This window comes from Mizuhopecten yessoensis, unplaced genomic scaffold (assembly GCF_002113885.1).
Source record: "Mizuhopecten yessoensis strain PY_sf001 unplaced genomic scaffold, ASM211388v2 scaffold716261, whole genome shotgun sequence".
Taxonomy (NCBI): Eukaryota; Metazoa; Mollusca; class Bivalvia; order Pectinida; family Pectinidae; genus Mizuhopecten; species Mizuhopecten yessoensis.
Window position 1 is genome coordinate 123,732 of NW_018480028.1, and position 25,851 is coordinate 149,582.

The 25,851-nt window shown below is 36.0% G+C and overlaps 1 protein-coding gene across 1 annotated transcript; it reads left to right on the top strand.

Moving 5' to 3' along the window:
• Positions 1-8,010: 8,010 nt before the first annotated feature.
• LOC110442408 (alanyl-tRNA editing protein Aarsd1-like) lies at positions 8,011-24,358 on the top strand. Its single transcript, XM_021486003.1, has 13 exons — positions 8,011-8,151; positions 9,611-9,739; positions 10,344-10,361; positions 10,858-10,999; positions 12,561-12,618; positions 12,894-13,053; positions 15,215-15,334; positions 18,061-18,191; positions 19,603-19,669; positions 20,274-20,365; positions 20,858-20,912; positions 21,389-21,486; positions 22,950-24,358. Exons 1-13 carry the CDS (start codon positions 8,113-8,115, stop codon positions 23,095-23,097), a joined length of 1,257 nt encoding a protein of 418 aa, XP_021341678.1. The 5' UTR covers positions 8,011-8,112; the 3' UTR covers positions 23,098-24,358.
• Positions 24,359-25,851: the final 1,493 nt, after the last annotated feature.

A 25,851-nucleotide genomic window follows, 5' to 3' on the forward strand; every position in this document is an offset into this window, starting at 1 on the left:
ATAAGGGTAGCCCAAGAGTCTGAGGCTTGTGAAATATCCAGCTGGACTAGACAATAAGGGTAGCTTGATAGTCTGAGGCTTGTGAAATATCCAGCTGGACTAGACAATAAGGGTAGCTTGATAGTCTGAGGCTTGTGAAATATCCAGCTGGACTAGACAATAAGGGTAGCTTGATAGTCTGAGGCTTGTGAAATCTCCAGCTGGACTAGACAATAAGGGTAGCTTGATAGTCTGAGGCTTGTGAAATCTCCAGCTGGACTAGACAATAAGGGTAGCCCAATAGTCTGAGGCTAGTGACACAGGGCTAGGCAATAAGGGTAGCCCGATAGTCTGAGGCTAGTGACACAGGACTAGACAATAAGGGTAGCCCGATAGTCTGAGGCTAGTGACACAGGACTAGACAATAAGGGTAGCCCGATAGTCTGAGGCTAGTGACACAGGACTAGACAATAAGGGTAGCCCGATAGTCTGAGGCTAGTGACACAGGACTAGACAATAAGGGTAGCCCGATAGTCTGAGGCTAGTGACACAGGACTAGACAATAAGGGTAGCCCGATAGACTGAGGCTAGTGACACAGGACTAGACAATAAGGGTAGCCCGATAGTCTGAGGCTAGTGACACAGGACTAGACAATAAGGGTAGCCCGATAGAGTCTGAGACTAGTGACACAGGACTAGACAATAAGGGTAGCCCGATAGTCTGAGACTAGTGACACAGGACTAGACAATAAGGGTAGCCCGATAGTCTGAGGCTAGTGACACAGGACTAGACAATAAGGGTAGCCCGATAGTCTGAGGCTAGTGACACAGGACTAGACAATAAGGGTAGCCCGATAGAGTCTGAGACTAGTGACACAGGACTAGACAATAAGGGTAGCCCAAGAGTCTTGAGACTAGTGAAATCTCCAGCTAGACTAGACAGTAAGGGTAGCCCAAGAGTCTGAGACTAGTGACACAGGACTAGACAATAAGGGTAGCCCAAGAGTCTGAGGCTAGTGAAATCTCCAGCTGGACTAGACAATAAGGGTAGCCGAATAGTCTGAGGCTAGTGAAATATCCAGCTAGACTAGACAATAAGGGTAGCCCGATAGTCTGAGACTAGTGACACAGGACTAGACAATAAGGGTAGCCCAAGAGTCTGAGACTAGTGAAATCTCCAGCTGGACTAGTGGTGTTGAAAACCACTAGCTCGATTCACTAGTCACAATTTGATATTACTTATCATGTTGAATAATATTGGGTTTGTGAAATTTGCACATAAACTAGTAAAACTTGGAAACTACTAACCCAATTGACTAGTGGTATTCAAAATTAATTTCTAGCCCCAAGTCGGTCCATGAAACAGGTGGGATAGACCACTGTATTGTTCTTTGATTGATAGCATGTATAATTCATGGGCAAGTGTGCTTATCTTGTGCTGTAATGCGGTGTCCATCGTCTGTCAAGTGCCAACTTCTTGATAATCAACTAGCCTGTAGCATGCTGGGATAAAGCACCGTCCATTTAATTCAAAACAAGTAAACTTGACCAACTTTCTTGGTCACAAGGGTTGAAAAACCATTGATAAAGTCCTCAAGGCCTAAAGTATAAACATTTGTCTATTTGCCTGTTAGGATGCACTAGCAATAAACTACCTTGAACAACCTGGAAAGATTCTTGATCAAACCAAGCTAAAAGCTTTCATCAAGATTCAGATGGATAAAGTGTTGATAGTCTGTTAGTAGCTTCCATGCTTTCAAATTCATTTAAATCAATTAAATCTAACCAACTTTAAATATCACAGATGTGAGATGGATTTGCAAATGACATCGAATAGCAGGTGTGCACTACAGCCTTACAGGCCTATTGGGAGGAAAATGTAGAATTTGCAAAAGAAATGAGGGAAATAATATCACTAAATGAGGAGAAAATTTGAATTTCGTACAGATGATCTTGGTAAACTCTGTTCTTTTTTAGCGATAGTATTTTTTAAAAGCTGGAACCTTAAAAGCATTTAATTGCTCCGAGCAATGTATAGCTTGCAGCATTTACTTCAAATAATTTTTAAATCGTTTTAAGACAATATATTTACAATTGATTTTGTTATATGGGCTTCTGTCATTTTATTTATGCTGAGGTGAGGGGATTGAAGGAAATACAATCATACAAGAAATATATTACATGGAATTTCATAACTGTGCAAACTATGAAATGTATCGAGTCATTGACATCCTGCTTGCTTCATTCACCTGTGGCTAACGACAAAAGGAGACTTACTTTACTTACCATTTATGTGTCAGATTTCAGGTATAAAAACATCCAATATATACACCTAGTGCTGTGTGCTACTCATTACACCAACGTATTTTATGTTTCTTTACTTTCAATATGTTTAGTGTTTTAGAGATTATTCATTTTATAATGCTTCTGTAGTCAGTTAGTGCTATTAGCTTATAAACCTTTGAAAGGAATGTACTTTTTTATCTGTTAATGTAAAAAAGGTTGATTTAATATTTTCTAGCTCCAAGCACAAAAGTGTACTTTACGCTTTGTTAAATGAACGTTTTCTTGATATTTTTATTGGCCAAACAAAATTGACTTATGAATAATTTCATCATTGTCCTTCTGCCAATTTGTCCTTCTGGTTGGTTAACAGTAATTTTAATGAAATTGTTGAATTTGGCAGTTTCCACCTACCATATGAAATAAAAATATTACCTTCACAAAAAAAGCCTTTTTACAATACACTGAATTAATAACTTAATATCATATACAATATTTTCATATGTATTGCTAAACCTCATCTAAAGGCAGTTTCCTGCTTCGTTTAGTTTTGTTATCTGTGGTTTTGATGTATTTTTATTGTTACGACTTAAAGATGATTAAATAATAAAGAGAGCACAGTGTATTTGGAAATTTTCCTGTTTGGTTAAATTGTCTTAAACAATCTGGCACTAATCTTTTAAATTTTATTTTTGTTCTGAAAAATTACCATAATATTGTGTATATGTCAAATGCAAATGTTGTTAAAATATTGGTGAAAATAAGTGGGAAACCATCTTTAAGAGTTTCTTTTTCAACTTACAAAATGTGGTTAATTTTGTAGATTGTCTTGTTAAATTGTTTGGTAGAACCATATTTTTTTTAACATTTCAAAAGAAAAATGATTATCTTGTAAGATAATCTAAATAAAATCCATACTACTATGAGAAACAGTTGTTCACTTATGAAATAAGAATCAGATTTTGTTTATTGTCTTAATGTATTGACAGAAGTGCTCCTTTACATTGACCTTTTTACTACAGAATGTTGCTTCTTTAGATTAATGATATCGTCTGTATACTGAGTTAGTTAATCTTCCACATGCACAACACCTAAGGGAAGAGTTTTAGTGTAGACTGTTTGTTAATATAACACCGTTTTCAATGAAGACACGTGCCATAATATCTTCCTCTATATATTATATGTATATATTGTGATTTCCTCAAACTAGTGCAATTTGCTATAATACAGCTATAGTAGATGATAGCCAAAATTAATGTTAAGGATCTGACTATTTTATTGTCATGTTCAGAACCACTTTGTTGGACATTTTTATAGATGCATGATTGCGTAGATTCAATCGTGGATTTAGTAAAATTTTGTTGATATTGATAAAAATGAATATTTTGTTTAAATATTTTTGTTCCGGGGTTTTAGAACATGTAATGATACAAAAAACATTTTGTTTGTTCTAGAGCTTTAGAACATGTAATGATACAAAAAACATTTTGTTTGTTCTAGAGCTTTAGAACATGAATTGATAAAAATTAAAGAAAACAAATGTTTTTTTTGTTTTTTTTTGTTCTAGAGCCTTAGAAAAGACCAAAAATTGAAAAAAATTATTTAAGATATTTTTGTTCTAGGGCTTTGGAATGTGGCTATAGCATTGTATGTACTCCTGTTGGTTTGAGTACTGTGTTAATTGTATGGAGAGGTGTCCATGCGGTCACCGCGCGGAGTTGTTACTGTTGTATATAGTGTACATGATACATCATCTAATGTATGTAATCTGTGTGCTCACTTATAATGAAGGAATTACACATTATATGTATATAAAACTATATGAAAGACTTGTAGACCTGTGTATATATATATAGTTATGGGATGAATGAGATTGCCTCGGGCAGGCGAGTGTTCCACTGTCTTGTTACTTTATTTCTGGTGATGTTAATGGGTACTTATAAAGTACAGCGGAAGATGAGGAAGACCTTGCAATATTTGCAGTGCTGCGTTTAAATTATTTTGTTATTGTTATGTGAAAGTTGTGATACACATTATATAGGTATGCAGAGGACCATATCTTCTGACTCCTCTCCAAGGTGACATGTGGCCATTAAAACTTCCATACCCACTGATTTGACTGTTTCAACAGGTAACATAAAACGGTGATCATCAACATGTTAGTTTTATTTGTCTGTAGAATTGTATTTACCTTGCATTTATTTTTTTGCTTGGCATATTTTGCCGTTAATTCTTTTTACATGAAAGTTGAGACTGTACTAAGCTTATTAAAAAATATAAAACCACTAAAGAAATGGCTCTTTGAGAAAAGATATGTTGATGAAAAGCATTTTTTGTGTAATTTTATCATTCTATATTTCTGTTGTTTATGTCCAATATCAATATATATTGTTCTAAGGAAACCCTAAACATTGGGAGTATACTACACAATGTGCACTGGAGTTGTGCATAATGTTATAAAATTATCAAAAGCTTGTGTGTCTCCTTGTTATTCTTTAACAATACAGTTTAATCATGTCTAGATGATGTCGGATTCCGATCAAGTGTCGCCCAGATGACGCATACCAATGTAACCTAGACAACCAAATATGAACTTGGTGAGATTGCAGTGTGACCTTGAAAGATGCAAATGTGACATTGATGAATTACAATGTGACCTTGATAGGATACCTGTGTGACTGATGAATTACTTATGTTACTTTAATGAGATTCAAGTGTGACCTTGAGTTACCATTGTGACCTCAATGAGATACCAATATGACCTTCAGATTCCAATGTGACCGTGATGAGTTACCAATGTAACCTTGAGATACCAATGTGACTTATAAATATGAGATACATATGTGACCTCAATTAGATTCCAATGTGACCTCAATGAGATTTCAATGCAACATTAATGAGTTACCAATGTTACCTTGACGAGATTCTGGTGTGACCTTGAAATTCCAATGACTTTGATAAAATCACTATGACCTGATCTTGACCTCATGTACATTACATGGAGAAAATTCCTGAAATAAAAATATATGTTTCAGGTTACTTGACCCATTGTTCCTATTTCTATCATCTCTGAATTATTATTTGAGCAATAAAAATAATTGTTTTACCTACCGGCCTTTGAGTACGAAAGCCTATTGTGCTCTTTTTCGTACGAGACAAAAACTAACCCGAAACTAATGTGTAATAACGCGAAGGTTTCTATATAAACAAGTTGCTAATGCGACTTTTTAACACACTAGAAATGAAGTAACAAAAATTAGTTCGGTTTTATTTTGAACTTGGCCTATCCCAAGCTGAAATCTTATTTTTTTAGCAATAGTAGATAAAATCATCACAAGTAATATAAGTCGACATTAAAGAGAATATTGAAACGATTCTGTTTAACGAGGAGGAAATATTATTCGGATTTATGTTCATTCTTACTTCTGGACAACTTCATGGTTTTAGATGCGTAACAGAAACGTACAGCCTGGTTTTACTGTTCCCCACGACACCGGTGTATCATCTATCAAATTCTAGATCCGGGCGGGGTTTTCAGGCGGAAACGGAAACGACTACATGGACGGTAATAGGTTTGTAATCGTCCTGATTACGGAGGCTATGTTGGTTTTCCTATCAGCTATTCCTGTTCAACCCAATAAAACTTTATATTTTTGTGTTCATCATAGAAAAACTAGTGAAACAAGATGTCACACTCGAAAAAATATTAATATTAAGAAAAAAAAACACAACAAGGGGATTCCCTGAGAAGTCGTCCGGTCGTTATCACACCCGTGTGTCCGTGGTGATACAAACATTTTTATCACACAGTTTGAATTGACCATTTATCAGTTTGGTAGGATTGAATAGGTATGTAATAAGAACATAATTCTAGTTCTTTGTTTTACTATATATACATATTTGACCTTTTTATTGAAAACCTGGCTGTAAAATGACGAAAACCGATAAAAACGTAATTTTATCGTGAAAATTGGGACGTTATTTTGGCTAACTGGCAAGTGTTATTTTACTTGGTTGCAGTGAACAAGCCATCTTAATTTATATCATCAAAACGATTGGGTCCCTCCAACTATACGTATGCGATTCAAACTTCTTGTTGGTCGAAATGAAATCAAACTTGTTTCGGACCGATTATAATTAAAACTCTACTTAATTCACAGGAGGTTAATTTTGTTTATCAAAAAGGGAACTAAAATTCCTTGTGTAAAAAGCAAACAGACATTTATCTTTTCTCTCATCTCTCATCATTTAGTCCGTGACTTCTTCGGATGAAACATCCTCAGGGGATACCCAAAATATCTTCTTCATCCATGGTTCAACTGATCGATACTATGCAAACGTAAAACCGCCTTTTTACAACAATTTTCGCGTTATTTATGACGCGTTAGTTTCGCGTTATTTCGCGAAAGTTTTGCGTTATTATGCGTTAGTTTCGCGTTATTACGCGATGGAAAAGGGTTTTTTTCTCCTACGAAAATGAGCTCGGTAGCCTTTCGTATTGGAGAGATAAAACCTTAAACACAGATTTTATCGCACAAAATTGATAAAAATTATCCAAAAAACAGCCAGTTTTAAGGACACGATTTAGATGGAACATTATTTGTTCCTAGACCAAAATGTCAGTCTTTGAAAGCTGTTAAAAGATATCGCGAAGCTTAAGATTTTTTTGTAATATTAACGCCGATGAATATCTATAAAAAAACCTTTAGAGACTGAAATCTTGGCTAGGATTCAACCAGGTAAATTTAAGTACCATAGCATCTGATGAAAAAATCTGTCTCTGTTGATCCTTAAATTTAAATATACAAAAAAGAACTGTAACTGGTTTACAGTTATATAAATATGCTTGTAGTGTGTTATAATAGATTTGGGGATTTATACTATCTGGTTATTCCTAAATGTAAGTTGCAGATATGAACGATATCGTCTAATTTGTTTTAAGATAGAAGTCTTAAAGCTCAAAATCATCGCCACTGGGTAAATTTGAAGGTGAAAAATATTTTAATGTGTGATTTTTTTTTTAGTTCAAATGAAATTATATACAGACAGAGACTTGGCTGCAGTCGCCCATATAAGTGGTATCGGCTTTCGTTTATGTATAAACTTCGTTTTTTCTAGACGGTCAATTTTAAATATGTTCAGAGATTTATATTCTACAATAGTTTTGTGTTGCGCTTGTTTGATTCAGCTTCGTGAAATAACTACAACATTGCTAAATTCATCTGAGAATATACCGTGATTTTAGAATTATGAGAAGTCACCCCTGGCAGCCATTACATTATAATACAGAGAAAAAATAGGCAATGTTTTCGTTTAAACTCCGTTTTTTCTAGATGGTCAATTTTAAATCGGTTCAGTGATTTAAATTCTACAATATTTTATTATCTTTCTTCTGATATATTGACTTCATAAAATACTTTGAATAATAATTGACAAACCGTACTAAAGTTTTAAGAGAAATGGACGTTAGATACAGATATCTTAATTATTTCAGTCAATCTATATATGTTGCAAAAGAAGAAAGAAAAAGAAATAACAGGAATGTTGTGTGTGTGTGTGGGGGGGGGGGACCTGGTAGCAGGCGATCCTTTTTTACCCATTTTTTGCCGCTAATCGAGTCAATTCAGCATCACTAATTTTGTGTTAGTTCCATTTAACAACTTGTATCAGCAACCATCTAGTAATCTCCAGGTAAAAAGGGTTAGCCACCTACATGGGAAGCGCACGGATAAGTAAGCGTTCCGTTGATCTGCCAAGAGAAGCGCGTGTTTGACGCCGAGCTTGAAAGTGAAACTAGACCCTACACTGTGGCGATCAGACTTCTTATACATATTCTATTCTGTAGTTGAAATGGCGTTAGCATGTCAGAGGAACAGTTACCTGAGAGAGGTAAACTATGTTCATTCAACTTGTATGTTAAGATATCATATAATGCATCGGTGCCAACAGGATCCGAGAATCATGACGCAATCACAGGGATCAGGAACCGTTGTTGAAACATAAGCTTAGGGATGTAGTGTGTTGTAATATATTTGGAGATTTATTCTTTCAGCACAAATATAATCTGGGTTATTTTAAATGTAAGTTGCAGATATTGACGACATATCGTCCTAAATATGACCAGTCAACTTCTACATTTACAAAAGATTATGTCAAGACTTGTATCATGTATGACGCAATCACCAATCATCTTTATTAAAAATCGCTATTTATATGGTTATTATAAACAACTTTTGGTTGAACAGTTTTCGGTTTTGAAAGTATTTCACGACCTTTGAAGCCTTATAAAAGTTGAGACATCTAAAATCACGAAAATCTCAAAACACGAAAAACGTTCAACCAAAAGTTGTTATAATAACCATATAAATAGCGATTTTTAATAAAAAATCCTCTATACATTCACGAGCTAACAACTGTGTGTTCGGCCCCTGTGATCAGAATATGCCTAATAGGCGATTCAATGATTTTTTTAATGCACTTGACTTGGTGAATAAATATTTAATGAAATTTTACAAGCCATAAAGTATACGTGTAACTATTTTAAAGTGAGCGGAACAGGATTTGGTCAGTCTTAATCTCTGAATGGTTCCTGGTTTGAATCCTTGTCTGGTCATGCATTTTTCTTTCTCAAATGTGGTGCCCGTGACCAACATTATTTCAAGTACTCTGTGAATGCTTGGCAAGGGGAAACCTGTACCTGGGTTGTAAATAGTAATTATTATTAATGTCTTTGTGGATAAAAAGGATGGGGGAATGTAGCGGAACTGGTCTGGTTCAATCACCAGGTAGCTTAAAAGGATTTGGCTAGAGTTTGAAGGTGCCAGGTTTGAATCCCATTCTCGCCGTGCAGTTCTCTCGTCAGTTACACTGAATGTGACTTCTCTCTTCTTTTATAATTATTAATTAGTTTGGCTTGAGGGAATTTCCCTTTAACTCAGTGGTAGAACATCCAATTAGAGAGTCTTGGTTCACTGGTTCAATCCTCAGCATCAGCATTATTTTACTACTTCCTTCCTGTTACCTGTAACAGAGGTAATTATTTATGTCAATGCCTCCGCTAGGAGTCGAAACTGGGACCTCTGGTTTACTAGGCTTACGCTCTACCAAATGAGCTACAGAGGAATTCCCTTTGCAAACATTAATTTTTACCACTGTGACAAACATAAGAATAAAGTTTTGCGAACCCAATTTTGAAGACTTTTTCTGTTTTATTTTGTTTACTGTGATTATTTTGTCTAAATGTTCATAAATTGAAATGCTCTGGAAAAATGAACAAAGTACAACAATTAGTTTGAATGCACCATTGTATACTGGAATATGTAGCAAGATTTTATGTATTATCTTTTAGTTAAAATCTAAGGTGAAAAGTTGTGTACCAGTGGAGACCACACTTGTAACAAATGGAAAAAAGGGCAAGGTCAAAGGTTACGAGGTCATCTTGGAAGATACAGTTCTATTTCCAGAAGGGGGTGGACAGGTATCAAATTTTTTTCTTCTACAAATACTGTCATTTGTCATTAATCCGATCCCCTTAAATCTAAATGACTTCAAATCAGGACACAAATAATAACACTTCTCAACCCAATTCACATTCCAGATCTAAAAGAGTTTTATTGAGACCAAATGGTCACATTACTCAAAAAACTAAAATAATTATAATCTGTTGTTAGCAAAAAGATTGGTCTCATTAATAATGCAAAAGCCAGACATATTTTATTTTTATAGAAAGTTTTGTTTTCAAAATATCTTAATTAATTAATGAGGTTTGACAAAGATATATTCCAAAATTTTACAACCTAGTTTTTCTTCATGGTAACAATCTTAGTAAATAAAAATTGTGTAATAAAACTTAATTCTTAAAAAATACATGCAAATTTAAGTCTGTTTGTTTATTTCAGTTTAGAACTTACTGCAAATTCAAATTTCAAGGTCGGAGCAATAAAATAAACTCACATCATTTAAGATATATATGTAAAAGATTGCAAAATGTTTAGCATTTGATGGAAAATTGAAATATGCTGATTATGACACACCTTTCCATTGACTATTGATATTGATATTGTTTTCCAATATTATTTCAGCCTGATGACAGAGGAACTGTAAGTATACTATGGATGGTCCGGTGGCTCAGTGGATAGAGCACTTGCCTTACACCAAGATGGCGAGGGTTTGATTCCCCGATCAGACATGTAAAGTTATGGGTCATCTGCCTGGCCACATTGGCTTTCTCAGGGCACTGCAGTTTCATTAAGATGTCCAGGGCATTGCAATTTATGCCAATAAGACTTATTAATTTAAGTTGATCAACTTGTGTCATAATTGTTGTATAATTAAGTTTCTATTTGAAACATTGGATGCTGTGGTGTTATCTTAAGAACAATATCAGGATTTTGTTTTCAGCGTTCTCATTTTATGAAAATATATATCCAGTAGTATTATGAATTTGTTTTGCTCTAATTATAAAGTAAAAAAGTATCCATATGTGATTAGAAATAATGGAATATTTTCAAAAATATTTACTAGGAAAGAAATTGTCTTTTTACAGCATTTATGTAATTTTGATTCTATAGTTTTCATGTTTTCATTGATTGGTAGATAAACGATATAGACGTCCTACGTATTACAAGGAAGGGAGCAGAGGCTGTGCACTTTGTCAGCACGGAGATCCCTGAAGCCACCGAGGTGGACATGAAGGTGGACTGGACACGTAGGTTTGACCACATGCAGCAACACACAGGTAAATACAACACACAGGTACATACAACACACAGGTACATACAACGAACAGGTAAATACAACACACAGGTTAATACAACGAACAGGTAAATACAACACACAGGTACATACAGCACACAGGTACATACAACACACAGGTAAATACAACACACAGGTAAATACAACACACAGGTACATACAACACACAGGTAAATACAACACACAGGTAAATACAACACACAGGTAAATACAACACACAGGTAAATACAACACACAGGTAAATACAACACACAGGTAAATACAACACACAGGTAAATACAACACACAGGTAAATACAACACACAGGTAAATACAACACACAGGTAAATACAACACACAGGTAAATACAACACACAGGTAAATACAACACACAGGTAAATACAACACACAGGTAAATACAACACACAGGTAAATACAACACACAGGTAAATACAACACACAGGTAAATACAACACACAGGTAAATACAACACACAGGTAAATACAACACACAGGTAAATACAACACACAGGTAAATACAACACACAGGTAAATACAACACATACAATACACAGTTAAATACAACACACAGGTAAATACAACACACAGGTACATACAACACATACAACACACAGTTAAATACAACACACAGGTAAATACAACACATAGGTACATACAACACACAAGTAAATACAACACACAGGTAAATACAACACACAGCTAAATACAACACACAGGTAAATACAAAACACAGGTACATAAAACACACAGGTAAATATAACACATAGGTAAATAGATCACACAAGTAAATACAACAGACATTAGACAGCAACAAACAGGTAACTACAACACACAGGTAACTACAACACACAGGTAAATACAACACACAAGTAAATATAACACACAGGTAAATACAACACACAGGTAAATACAACACACATTAGAGTCACACTTGTCTTAGTACGACTTTGTCTCAGGCAAGTAGGCCAACAGACATTTCAGTCATGCTTGTCTTGATATCACATTGTCTGATGTGAAGCGGACATTTACAGACACCTTGGTCAGGAGTCAAACCTGTCTTAATATATAAAACTTGTCAGATAAAAAACTTAACTACTGGTAGATAGATATTGGCACAATATGCAGTAGTTTCGATATCATTATTCTTTTTCCTCATGTTCATAAACGACAGCTTTCATGTAGGTTTGGTACACTTGACATAGGGAATGACAATCGGTACCAGGAACTCCTGGAGACTGAAGACTCCACCAGTTAACCACGTTCATACCTTAGCATACATATGCAGCTTAAAAATATTTCATCAGAATAAAACTCTCATATCTTAAATTCAATAATTTGATTCACAAAACAAAAGGTAATGGGGATTACCTTCCCTTACTAAATCAACAAAATCATACCGTTTCTCCCATAGTGTTTACCGGAGAAGCAGTCTAGTCTAGTGTCTTATCAATTTGTATATACAACTTTATATACAGTAATAATGTGAGAAAAAAATGCACTAGAATCTTTATAATCAATCGTTCTGCTGATAAACTGTCTTTGCAGGTCAGCATCTAATCACCGCTCTGGCAGAACAGATGTTTGGTTGTCCTACAACATCTTGGTAAGTTTTACTTAAACTTAAAACTTTCATACTGTCAAAATCAATTCACCGGCTTGATCATATCAGTACATGTAATATGACAAACAGATTCAAATAACAATAACAGGTCAAAGGTCAACCTGAGCTCATATGTTATCCTCATTTTGGAAACCAGAGGAAGTATTTTTATAAACAATAATTCTTAGTCCTTGTAGGATTATAATACAGCACCACCATTTATGTCTAGGTGACTATAGAACAGGAAGTGTTGATTACATGTAAACTTTATTGTACAGGTGTTTAGGAGAGAAGACTTCCTTTATAGAGCTAGATATCCCGACCCTGACCGAAGAGGATGTCGCCAAGCTGGAGGAATCGGTCAATGAGAACATCCTAGCAGGGATCCCTGTCACTCCTCATGTGTTTGAAGATAAAAATGATCCAAAGCTGAAAGAAGTAGGAAACATGCACAACAGAAATAGTCACAAGTCAGATGTTTACATCACAAATAGTCACATGTCATTTATTTACACCTGTCACTTATTAACACCACAAATGGTCAATTTTCATTTGTTTACTTCACAAATATTTAGTAATAACAAAACATCACAAGTGATACAAATCACAAATAGTCACAAGTCAGATGTTTACATCTCAAATAGTCACATGTCAGATGTTTACATCCCAAATAGTCACATGTCAGATGTTTACATCCCAAATAGTCACATGTCAGATGTTTACATCCCAAATAGTCACATGTCAGATGTTTACATCAAAAATAGTCACATGTCTGATGTTTCCATCACAAATAGTTACATGTCAGATGTTTCCATCACAAATAGTAACATGTCAGATGTTTCCATTACAAATAGTCACATGTCAGATGTTTACATCCCAAATAGTCACATGTCAGATGTTTACATCACGAATAGTCACATGTCAGATGTTTACATCACGAATAGTCACATGTCAGATGTTTACATCACGAATAGTCACATGTCAGATGTTTACATCACAGATAGTCACAAGTCAGATGTTTACATCACAAATAGTCACACGTCTGATGTTTCCATCACAAATAGTCACATTTCAGATGTTTCCATCACAAATAGTCACATGCCAGATGTTTACATCACAAATAGTCACAAGTCAGATGTTTACATCACAAATAGTCACAAGTCAGATGTTTACATCTCAAATAGTCACATGTCAGATGTTTACATCACAGATAGTCACAAGTCAGATGTTTACATCACAAATAGTCACAAGTCAGATGTTTACATCTCAAATAGTCACATGTCAGATGTTTACATCCCAAATAGTCACATGTCAGATGTTTACATCCCAAATAGTCACATGTCAGATGTTTACATCCCAAATAGTCACATGTCAGATGTTTACATCACGAATAGTCACATGTCAGATGTTTACATCACAGATAGTCACAAGTCAGATGTTTACATCACAAATAGTCACATGCCAGATGTTTACATCACAAATAGTCACAAGTCAGATGTTTACATCACAAATAGTCACAAGTCAGATGTTTACATCTCAAATAGTCACATGTCAGATGTTTACATCCCAAATAGTCACATGTCAGATGTTTACATCCCAAATAGTCACATGTCAGATGTTTACATCCCAAATAGTCACATGTCAGATGTTTACATCCCAAATAGTCACATGTCAGATGTTTACATCCCAAATAGTCACATGTCAGATGTTTACATCAAAAATAGTCACATGTCTGATGTTTCCATCACAAATTTTCACATGTCAGAAGTTTCCATTACAAATAGTCACATGTCTGATGTTTACATCACAAATAGTCACAAGTCAGATGTTTACATCACAAATAGTCACATGTCTGATGTTACATCACAAATAGTCACATGTCAGATGTTTACATCACAAATAGTCACATGTCATTTATTTACACCTGTCACTTATTAACACCACAAATGGTCAATTTTCATTTGTTTACTTCACAAATATTTAGTAATAACAAAACATCACAAGTGATACAAATCACAAATAGTCACAAGTCAGATGTTTACATCACAGTAAACGTGACCTGTAACCTGAAACGCGACCTTGTTCAAGGCATTGCCATATCAAACACTTGTATGAAGTTTCATGAAATTCCGTTGAGGAATGAAGTCATTAGAGCGATGACAAAGAGTGTAACATACATACAGGCTGAATCCTCTATCCCCTCGAACTTTCGTTGCGAGGGGTTAACAAGTCATTCGCCATGTGTAGTTCCTGAGATACATAACATTTCTTGTTTATGCGTGCTCAGTCTGTTAATTGTGGCCATGGCCTACATTGTATAAGTGACTAAGAAGTGTTTTTTACATATACTCAGAGACTACAGTAATTCTAAGGGACTTTTATAGTCTTGGGATGTGTGGGGAAGGGGGGGTGGCACTAATCACGTTTGTATCGCAATCACATACAGAGATGAGATCTGTTTTCTAACAGAGAAAGATACTACCGGTATATGCTCATACTGAAAGGAATGCCACAATTAGTAATTTGAGATGGCTTGATTGATGAGGCTAGTAAATATACCGTGAAGAGGTTAATGTCATTTTAAATTTTGATATTACAGTACCGATGTCGGGGACTACCCGAGGACCATGTTGGACCAGTGCGAGTATTAGACATTGAGGGGATTGATGGTGGCACCCTCTGTTGTGGAACTCATGTGTCCAATCTTTCACACCTACAGGTGAGTTAGGCTAAATAGAAATCTCTTACCCATACAAGTGATTTAGCCTTAGTATAAATCTCCCACATCTACAGGTGAGGTAGGCTTAATATAAATATCTCACATCTACAGGTGAGTCACATTAAGCATAAATATCTCAAATCTACAGGTGAGTCACATTAAGTATAAATCTCTCACATATACAGGTGAGGGAGGGTTAATATAAATCTCTCACATCTACAGAGGTGTCACATTAAGCATAAATCTCTCACATCTACAGGTGAGGCAGGCTTAATATAAATCTCTCACATCTACAGGTGTGTCAAATTAAGCATAAATCTCTCACATCTACAGGTGAGGTAGGCTTGATATAAATCTCTCACATCTACAGGTGAGGTAGGCTTGATATAAATCTCTCACATCTACAGGTGAGTCACGTTAATCATAAATATCTCACATCCACAGGTGAGTCACATTAAGCATAAATATCTCAAATCTACAGGTGAGTCACATTAAGTATAAATCTCTCACATATACAGGTGAGGGAGGGTTAATATAAATCTCTCACATCTACAGAGGTGTCACATTAAGCATAAATCTCTCACATCTACAGGTGAGGCAGGCTTAATATAAATCTCTCACATCTACAGAGGTGTCACATTAAGCATAAATCTCTCACATCTACAGGTGAGGCAGGCTTAATATAAATCTCTCACATCTACAGAGGTGTCACATTAAGCATAAATCTCTCACATCTACAGGTGAGGCAGGCTTAATATAAATCTCTCACATCTACAGGGGAGTCACATTAAGTATAAATCTCTCACATCTACAGGTGAGTCACATTAAGTATAAATCTCTCACATCTACAGGTGAGGTAGGCTTAATATAAATCTCTCACATCTACAGGTGAGTCACATTAAGCATAAATCTCTCACATCTACAGGTGAGTCACTTTAAGCATAAATATCTCACATCTACAGGTGAGTCACGTTAAGTATAAATCTCTCACATCTACAGGTGAGTCACGTTAAGTATAAATATCTCACATCTACAGGTGAGTCACGTTAAGTATAAATATCTCACATCTACAGGTGAGGTAGGCTTAATATAAATCTCTCACATCTACAGGTGAGTCACATTAAGCATAAATCTCTCACATCTACAGGTGAGTCACGTTAAGCATAAATATCTCACATCTTCAGGTGAGTTACGTTAAGCATAAATCTCTCACATCTACAGGTGAGTCACGTTAAGTATAAATCTCTCACATCTACAGGTGAGTCACTTTAAGCATAAATATCTCACATCTTCAGGTGAGTTACGTTAAGCATAAATCTCTCACATCTACAGGTGAGTCACGTTAAGTATAAATATCTCGCATCTACAGGTGAGTCACGTTAAGTATAAATCTCTCACATCTACAGGTGAGTCACGTTAATTATAAATATCTCACATCTACAGGTGAGTCACGTTAAGTATAAATATCTCACATCTACAGGTGAGTCATGTTAAGTATAAATATCTCACATCTACAGGTGAGTCACGTTAAGTATAAATCTCTCACATCTACAGGTGAGTCACATTAAGCATAAATATCTCACATTTACAGGTGAGTCAGGTTAAGTATAAATCTCTCACATCTACAGGTGAGTCACGTTAAGTATAAATCTCTCACATCTACAGGTGAGTCACCTTTAGTACAATCTCTCACACCTACAGGTGAGGTTGGTTAAATATAGATGTGTCCCTTTCAGTGTCATTCTGGATACTACAGGCCTGGGGTTTCGCTCACTTTTGCTATCTGTACCCCTGGAATGCGAAAAATAGAAGACTCGGTGGGCGCCACCTTGTGGATAACACGAGAAGACTAGTTTGATCCTTTAATGTACATCAAAAGAATCTGTTGGTTGTGTTACAGTAAAATTAACTAGCTTTGAAGTCGGGTGTCGCTCCTCTGTAATCGTTCAAAGACAGGTATCAGCCTAGTGATATTGGTCAGGTGTTTTACCAGAAACCATCAGCCTAGTGATATTGTTCAGGTGTTGTACCAGAAACCAACAAAATAACTAGTCACATGCTTTCAATTTTGCTATGACATATTCCAGGTTTTGCAGAGATCGAAAGTAAACATAACTCTTAGTGTGTCGAGGATGTTTAGCTGTATGATAGAAACATATTAGAGGGACATAATTAATGATTGGATAAACTAAGTAATGACATAGCTTAGTTGGTAGAACAATCACTAAGAACTTGGAGGGTTCCAGATCTCAATCCCAGACTGTAGTTTTATGATTGATTATCGGATAAGACCTGTTGACATCACTCAATGTTAATAAAACCTTGCATTTGTTCACAAAGTAATCAATTATATTTCCTCATTTCCCGGGATACCAGTGTAGATCTCTACTGACTTAATCTCATTATTCTTTGCTGCAGTTTCCAATATTAAACATGTACTGCCCATTATAATGTTAAATGTTTCTATAGTACATATATCTATCTACTTCTTCCATACTGATATGGTGTTTATGGTACCTTGTTCTTTGTTCTTCAATTGTTGGCCTATGTAGTTATATACACGTATAACACAAAACTCTTTTTTATACCTACAAGCAATATTGGCTGTCACAAAATTGAAAAACATCAATAAATATTTCATAAATTCAAGCTATTTAAGGTGTTTTTTTGTATTTTTGTAGCAACACAATATACTGTAATTCAATGTACATTTTTTTTCATTTCAGTTGATCAAATTTCTTTTTGCTGAAAAAGGGAAGAAAAACAAAACCAATTTGCACTTTGTGGCGGGATCAAGGCTCAGGAATTACATGACACGGAGTGTAAAGACAGAACGATCACTAACAGGGCTACTCAAGTATGACCATAAATACCTCAGTAACCTAACTCACAACTACCTTAAACCTTACAACGTACAGACAACGATCACTGATGGGGCTACTCAAGTATGACCATAAATACCTCAGTAACCTAACTCACAACTACCTTAAACCTTACAATGTACAGACAGAACGATCACTGACGGGGCTACTCAAGTATGACCATAAATACCTCAGCAACCTAACTCACAACTACCTTAAACCTTACAACATACAGACAGAACGATCATTGACGGGGCTACTCAAGTATGACCATAAATACCTCAGTAACCTAACTCACAACTACCTTAAACTTTACAATGTACGGACAGAACGATCACTAACAGGGCTACTCAAGTATGACCATAAATACCTAAGTAACCTAACTCACAACTACCTTAAACCTTACAATGTAAAGACAGAACGATCACTGACGGGGCTACTCAAGTATGACCATAAATACCTCAGTAACCCAACTCACAACTACCTTAAACCTTACAATGTAAAGACAGAACGATCACTGACGGGGCTACTCAAGTATGACCATAAATACCTAAGTAACCTAACTCACAACTACCTTAAACCTTACAATGAACAGACAGAACGATCACTAACAGGGTTACTCAAGTATGACCATAAATACCTCAGTAACCCAACTCACAACTACCTTAAACCTTACAATGTAAAGACAGAACGATCACTGACGGGGCTACTCAAGTATGACCATAAATACCTAAGTAACCTAACTCACAACTACCTTAAACCTTAAAATGTACAGACAAAACGATCACTAACAGGGCTACTCAAGTATGACCATAAATACCTCAGCAACCTAACTCACAACTACCTTAAACCTTACAATGTACAGACAGAACGATCACTAACAGGGTTACTCAAGTATGACCATAAATACCTCAGTAACCTAACTCACAGCTACCTTAAACCTTACAATGTATAGACAGAACGATCACATATAGGTTTACTCAAGGATGACCATAAATAAGTCATATGACCTATGACCTTTTTATGTTGGTTTTCGTACTTGCTAAAGCAATGAATGTTTTAGCAAATATTGTTATGGTCTTATAACACACATTGCTATTGATGACAAACTTATAAGAGCCTGGCAGGACTTTATGTAAGTTTGTCAGCAATAGATACGTGTTATAGGACCATAACAATATTTGCTTAAATACTCATTATTTATAATTACATTTTTTTCATTTTTTTTACGCTTTCGAAATTGATGACATCATAATAGAGATTGATGATGTTACAATAGCGAATGTTATAGTCTCATAACAACATTTGCGAATGTTATAGTCTCATAACAACATTTGCCTTCTCAATGCATTGCAATGGAAGGATGCAGAGCAAATGTAAATATAATGTCATGTTGTCTTGTTTCAGAGGTCCACTAGACCAACACTTTGAGTTAGCTGACAAGGCCGTGAAGGGATTTAAGACATGTCAAAAGGTAAGAGGTATAATAGGGTCTGAGGCTCGTGTCATATCAAATAATTGAACTCGTTTGATAAATTAAATATGACATGGACACGCATGTAAGATTCTATTTATCACAAAGCATTCATAATTTGAAGGAAAAAAAATGCAAACACAATTATGTGTTATCTGCTAACTCTAAAATCAAAACCAAAGTACTCCGATCATAGTATTGTCATTCCTCGCAGTGACAAAGTAGTGCCAGTTTATTATTTTTAATAATGAACAGTTTTAAATGCAATGAGAATAATAATGACAAAACAAACATTTCAAGTTCATTTAGAATAACTGTAAATGTATTTTGTGGTATAGTAAATAAAAGTAGTACCTGTAGTGGCGTAGGAATATGTTCTCACGGTTTTGACCAATCGCAGCACCTTTAGGTTTTATTACACATGTGTAATACCATATTTATGACGTGGCCGTATGACATAGTAAAATGGGTCAGTTATGTAATAAATATAATTTTACACTGACTCTACAGAACTTATAGATAGCGAAAATATTGTTTTAAGTTCTGAATTAAAGTTCCATAAAAATGTAAGATAACTATATTGAACTGAAATATTTCATTGTAGAATGTGTCCAACTTATTGAAAGATCTGGCAGTGTTGGAGGCACAAAAATACAAGTCTCAGACAGACCCAGATCCTCTGTTTGTGCTACACCGGTGAGTACTTACAAGCATCTGTCTGACCCAGTTCTTGTTGTGTGACATTGGTTAGTACTAACAAGCTACTCACTGACCCAGATCTCTTGTTTGTAATACATCGTTAACTGTCTGTTAGCTATAGGTACATCAAAAAATTTCAATCACTCTGATTGAAAAGGGCACCTGCACCATACACCAATCCTGCTGTCCTTTGTAAAAAAAAAAATCCTCCAAGAATCCTACCAACAGAATCAATCCTCAAAGATTATTTTGCATGCCATCTTAAAAGAAATTATCTGAAAAGTTTCGTTAGCATTTAAATCCTTTTAAAAGTGTTTTAGCATTAATTTACCTTAAAAAACTGTGTTTTCATTTTAAAGTGCTGCACAGTTTTCTATAGAGTTACATTGTGGAATTTGTATCTACCTCTGATGAGGTTTGTTTCGGAATATAATGGACATAGAAATGTAGAACTAACCAAGAACAGTAAACTTGTATTTACCTTCACAGGAAGGAAGGGGACATTGACTTCATGAACATCGTTGTACGAGAAATCAACGACAAGGTAAATTACCAAAAAACAGAAAACTGTTTTTAACAAGCCATTTCTTTTCTTTTTCAAATAAGAAGCTGGAATCTTCCTTTGCAAAACTTTAAAAAAAAAAATGCTAGACCAACTCAAGTTACTTGATGGTGATAAGGTACACGCAAAAATGACGTTATTATTACCCCCACCCCAGAGTGGTTAGGGTGGTATATAGTGTCCTCTTTGTTTGTCTGTCTGTCTGTCTGTCCATGCAAGTCTTGTCCAGACAAAACAATTGTGATCATTGAACATATTTAATCAAACTCCAAAGATATGAGTATTATAACACGACAGTACATTGTATATCCATATTTGCAAAATCTTTCTTACTTTGGAAGGAGACTCCTAAATTTTCTTTCTTCTATAAATATTTATATATCTATTCCATTAGTGATATCTAGCGTTTGTAATCAGTAAGTCGTCAGTAGCTAGTATCTGTGGACCCTCCATTCCAGGCGGTGAGCTGTCTGTTAACAGTCGGGGACGACATGAAAGGAGCAGGTCTGTTCCTCCTGTCAGGAAGGGAGGAAATCCTCAAGGATGTGGGACCAAGGTAATGTCATCTCTCTAACATAGGATTATAGGAATCCACAAATAAGGGATCAGGTCATAAACTAGTCAGCTGTTCCCATCCCATCCTTTCTTCCCCTTCCTTCCTCTTCCTCATTCTTTCCCACCACTCTCTCTTCTTTCACATTCCCAACTCCTCCCTCCCATCCTTTCCTCCCTTCCTTCCTCTTCCTCATTCTTTCCCACCACTCTCCCTTCTTTCATGTTCCCAACTCCTCCCTCCCATCCTTTCCTCCCTTCCATCCTCTCCCTCCATCCCAACTACCATCCTCTCCCTCGTTCTCTTCCACAACTCTCTTCTCTCATTATCACATCCTCAATCCTTCCCTCCCATCCTTTCTTCCCTTCCTTCCATCCTATTCCTCCTTTCCACCTCACATCCTCTACCTCATCCTCTTCCACAACCCTATTTATTCAGTCCTTCCTTCCATTGCCTTTCTGGTAGTTTTAGTAATCATTTCTTTCCCTCCTCCTCTCCATCACTCTTCGTTGTTTGTCCTCATACTATCCACCAGTGTTAGGATTAATACTAGTATTTCCAGTGATCCTGGCTCTCCCCCTTCCCTCCCTCCTCTCTTCTTTCTATTCGTGCCATATTCCATTATTAGATTTAAATATGTACCATAATTCTGGTGTAACACATATACAAATAAACATTTGTAAGTAACCCTAATGGACTTAGAAAATAGAGTTTTGTTGAACTTTTAACATCCCTTGTTTCTTTCCTCGAATACAAAGGAACACTCCCCAAATTTAGACTCTTCTAATTCTCTTCTTATATTGTTTTTTTCGATTTTTATACGCCCCTCAAATTTGACGGGAGTATTATGGTATGGGTTTGTCTGTCCATCCGTCCGGCGTAAACTTTTGATATAAAGTTGTGTCTCCCTTAAAAGAATTTTGATTCGACAATTTTTCCAAAAGTTATTGCCTTTTGTTCATTTCAGTATTTGATTTTTTGTCTGGCAATCTCCTCCTACATTTTTTGACAGATTTCTTTGAAACTTAGTATACATTATAATCATGATATGAAGTTGTGTTTCCTTGAAAAGAATTTTGATTCGACAAGTTTTGCAAAAGGAATTGCCCTTTGTTTATTTCAGTATTTGATTTTTGTCCGGCAATCTCCTCCTACATATTTCTACGGATCTCTTTGAAACTTGGTATACACTATAATCATGATATGAAGTTGTGTCTCCCTTAAAAGAATTTTGATTCGACGATTTTTGCAAAAGTTCTTGCCCTTTGTTCATTTCAGTATTTGATTTTTTGTCCAGAGATTTTCTCCTACATTTTTTATAGCACGTCAGCTAACCACTCTTAGAATGATGCAGATCTTATTTCGATGTAAGAAAGTATATAACACTATATGGCATTCGACGGGCGTGTTTTGTTCCGCCCTGCGGTACTCTTGTTGATGTTTGCCTTTGACCTTTCTATTTATAGGATTGCAGAGGTCATGGATGGCAAAGGGTCAACGAACCGTGGAAATTTTCAAGGAAAGGTTAATAAACTAGGTCAACGACACAAGGCAGAGAAACTTTTCCGAGAGTTTCTTCAACCAACTCCGCAGCAGACTGTTAACGAGAATTAATACTGACTTTAATAGTGTTGTGTGTGGTGTTTTAGTATCACTTCTAACCTGGACTTATTTACATCTCCACATATGATTGAATACATTGTTATCACTGAGAGTGAAAGCTCTTTATTTTCAACTTAAATGATTTTAATCATCTGTAGCCTTTACTTTTATTTTTCTATTATTCTTAGTGATCTGAATCTAAGAAAAATGCAGTTTCCTTGAAATGTTTTGGCCAGTCACAGGCTAGGGTGGCAATATTGATTTTCAATAAGCTTGACCTATAACATCATTTGAAGTGTGTCAACTGAATATGATCATTTGTAACAATTTGCAGTTTTCTCCCCAAAAATTGTTTGATGCGCTATGGTAACTTCCCTAGCCCAGCCCCCAATTGCGGCGAGGCGTGGCATAGCCGGCCATTTCAGCGACACGATCCATTGATCACGCGCTATGCAGTTAAAAAGCATAACATAAGAAGATATAGCAATGGACTGTTTTTATTAGTCCTCTACCGGTGAAACCGGGGGGACTCTAGGTTTTGTCTGCGTCCGTCTGTCCGTCCGTCCGTCGCCAAAATCTGCAGGTTAAGGTTTGGGTTAAAGTTTTGTAATGGCTTACCATTCGCTTAATAATGATGTTAGGATGCTGATATTCTTAGCATAGAGGTTCTTTAGGGGTCTAGCATTAATGCTGTGGATTGAAAATGGAAACTAATTTTATTTTTTGGGGGAATTTTTGACATGTTTTGGACTTAACTATCCTGGCCAAAATCTTTAGGTTTAAGTTTGGGGGCCGGTAGGGGACATGTATTGATTCATCAATACCCACAGAATGCTTGTTAAATAAATAACATAATAAAATACACATAACATTGCACACTCAATTACATTCCCTTTTCTGATTCTTAAACATATTATTATATAATACTGACATGCATATTTTACAGCAAATTTGAGCACTACAACAAGAAGTTCAACTACCTTATTCCAGAAACTTTTAAGATATAAATTTGGATTTTACTAAAAACACCTGATATGCAAACAGCACTACATCTTATCAAGACTCTCACTAAAACATTTAACTATAACACCCAATAAAAGATCCTTAAAAAGGAACAACACAGCACTACAAAATAGCAAAAGTATCATGATGATCTTAAGATTTTTTTTTTCTGATTAACATTCTAGAATCTTATGAAGAAACTTTCACACTTTACAAAATTAATTACTTTCTATCTTTAAGGAAGTCCACTGATTCATTCATTCAAAAAAAACAAATTCTAATCACATTGATATGACTGTTGTATCTGAAAAGCAGTCTGTCTAAAACACAGTTATCTGACCATCACACATCACTTGGGACTCACTTGAATTGTCCATGCTGTAAGGTAGCAGTGTACAGTAGTGTACGGTGGCCATGGGTGATATTTTTGTACAATGAAAAACCCCTGTAATATAACACGTATCAAAATAAAAAAATAAAAAATCAGCACTAAAATTGGCATATACATGATGAAGTGGACAATGAGGGCTTCACATTTTAAAAAAAAAATCAAATTTTGTTTGAGACTACATTTTTTGCCATTTACAAATCTGTGTCTACACAACAAAAGCTAGCTTTTCATGTAGTGAATTTTTGTACTCAGCACATGTGTAAATATTGTGAAAAATCCAGTTGAACGACCTATGCTAAAACGTGAGTATTTCTGTTACCTAGTAGGTGATATTTAATTTAAGACAGGTTTTAAGAAAATAAATACTGTTTGCTTGGGTCAAATTTTTATTTTTTTTATCATTTTTTGATGTGGTAACCATGGTTTTCACAAGTCCCAAATCTGGGGAAATCACTTTTTGGAGAAAATAAAATCTTCTAAAAAATCTGTATTCAAATTGTAGTTTATAAATGTATATATATATATAGTTGTGTTGGGCAGGATGAATCCGCTATCCATGTTTATCTGAGACATGCCCTTTTATTTTAGAATCAAGCCATTTCTACTGTACTCTACTAGTTAACACAAGTGCCCAATTCAAAGTCTGCAAGGGTTGGGCCTTCTGTTGAGATGGTCACCAAGAAGCTCAGTACTCCCTGACTAAGGCGATTTCTCGGAATTGTCTTGATTCTATTCAATGTACTGACAGACCTTTCACAATCAGCCGTAGACATTGGCAGAATCATGGTAATCTGACAATACCTTGCCAGAGAGGGGAAGAGACCTCCCATGGTGGCTACCTTCAACAGAGATCCTTGGAAGGTGAGATCCTGCATGGTGGCCCCCTTCAACAGAGATCCTGCATGGTGGCCACCTTCATGGTGGCCACCTTCAACAGAGATCCTGGCATGGTGGCCACCCTCAACAGAGATCCTTGGAAGGTGAGATCCTGCATGGTAGCCACCTTCAACAGAGATCCTTGGAAGGTGAGATCCTGCATGGTGGCCACCTTCAACAGAGATCCTGCATGGTGGCCACCTTCAACAGAGATCCTTGAAAGGTGAGATCCTGCATGGTGGCCACCTTCAACAGAGATCCTGCATGGTGGCCACCTTCAACAGAGATCATTGGAAGGTGAGATCCTGCATGGTGGCCACCCTCAACAGAGATCATTGGAAGGTGAGAACCTGCATGGTGGCCACCTTCAACAGAGATCATTGGAAGGTGAGATCCTGCATGGTGGCCACCTTCAACAGAGATCCTTGGAAGGTGATACCCTGCATGGTGGCCACCTTCAACAGAGATCCTTGGAAGGTGAGAACCTGCATGGGTGT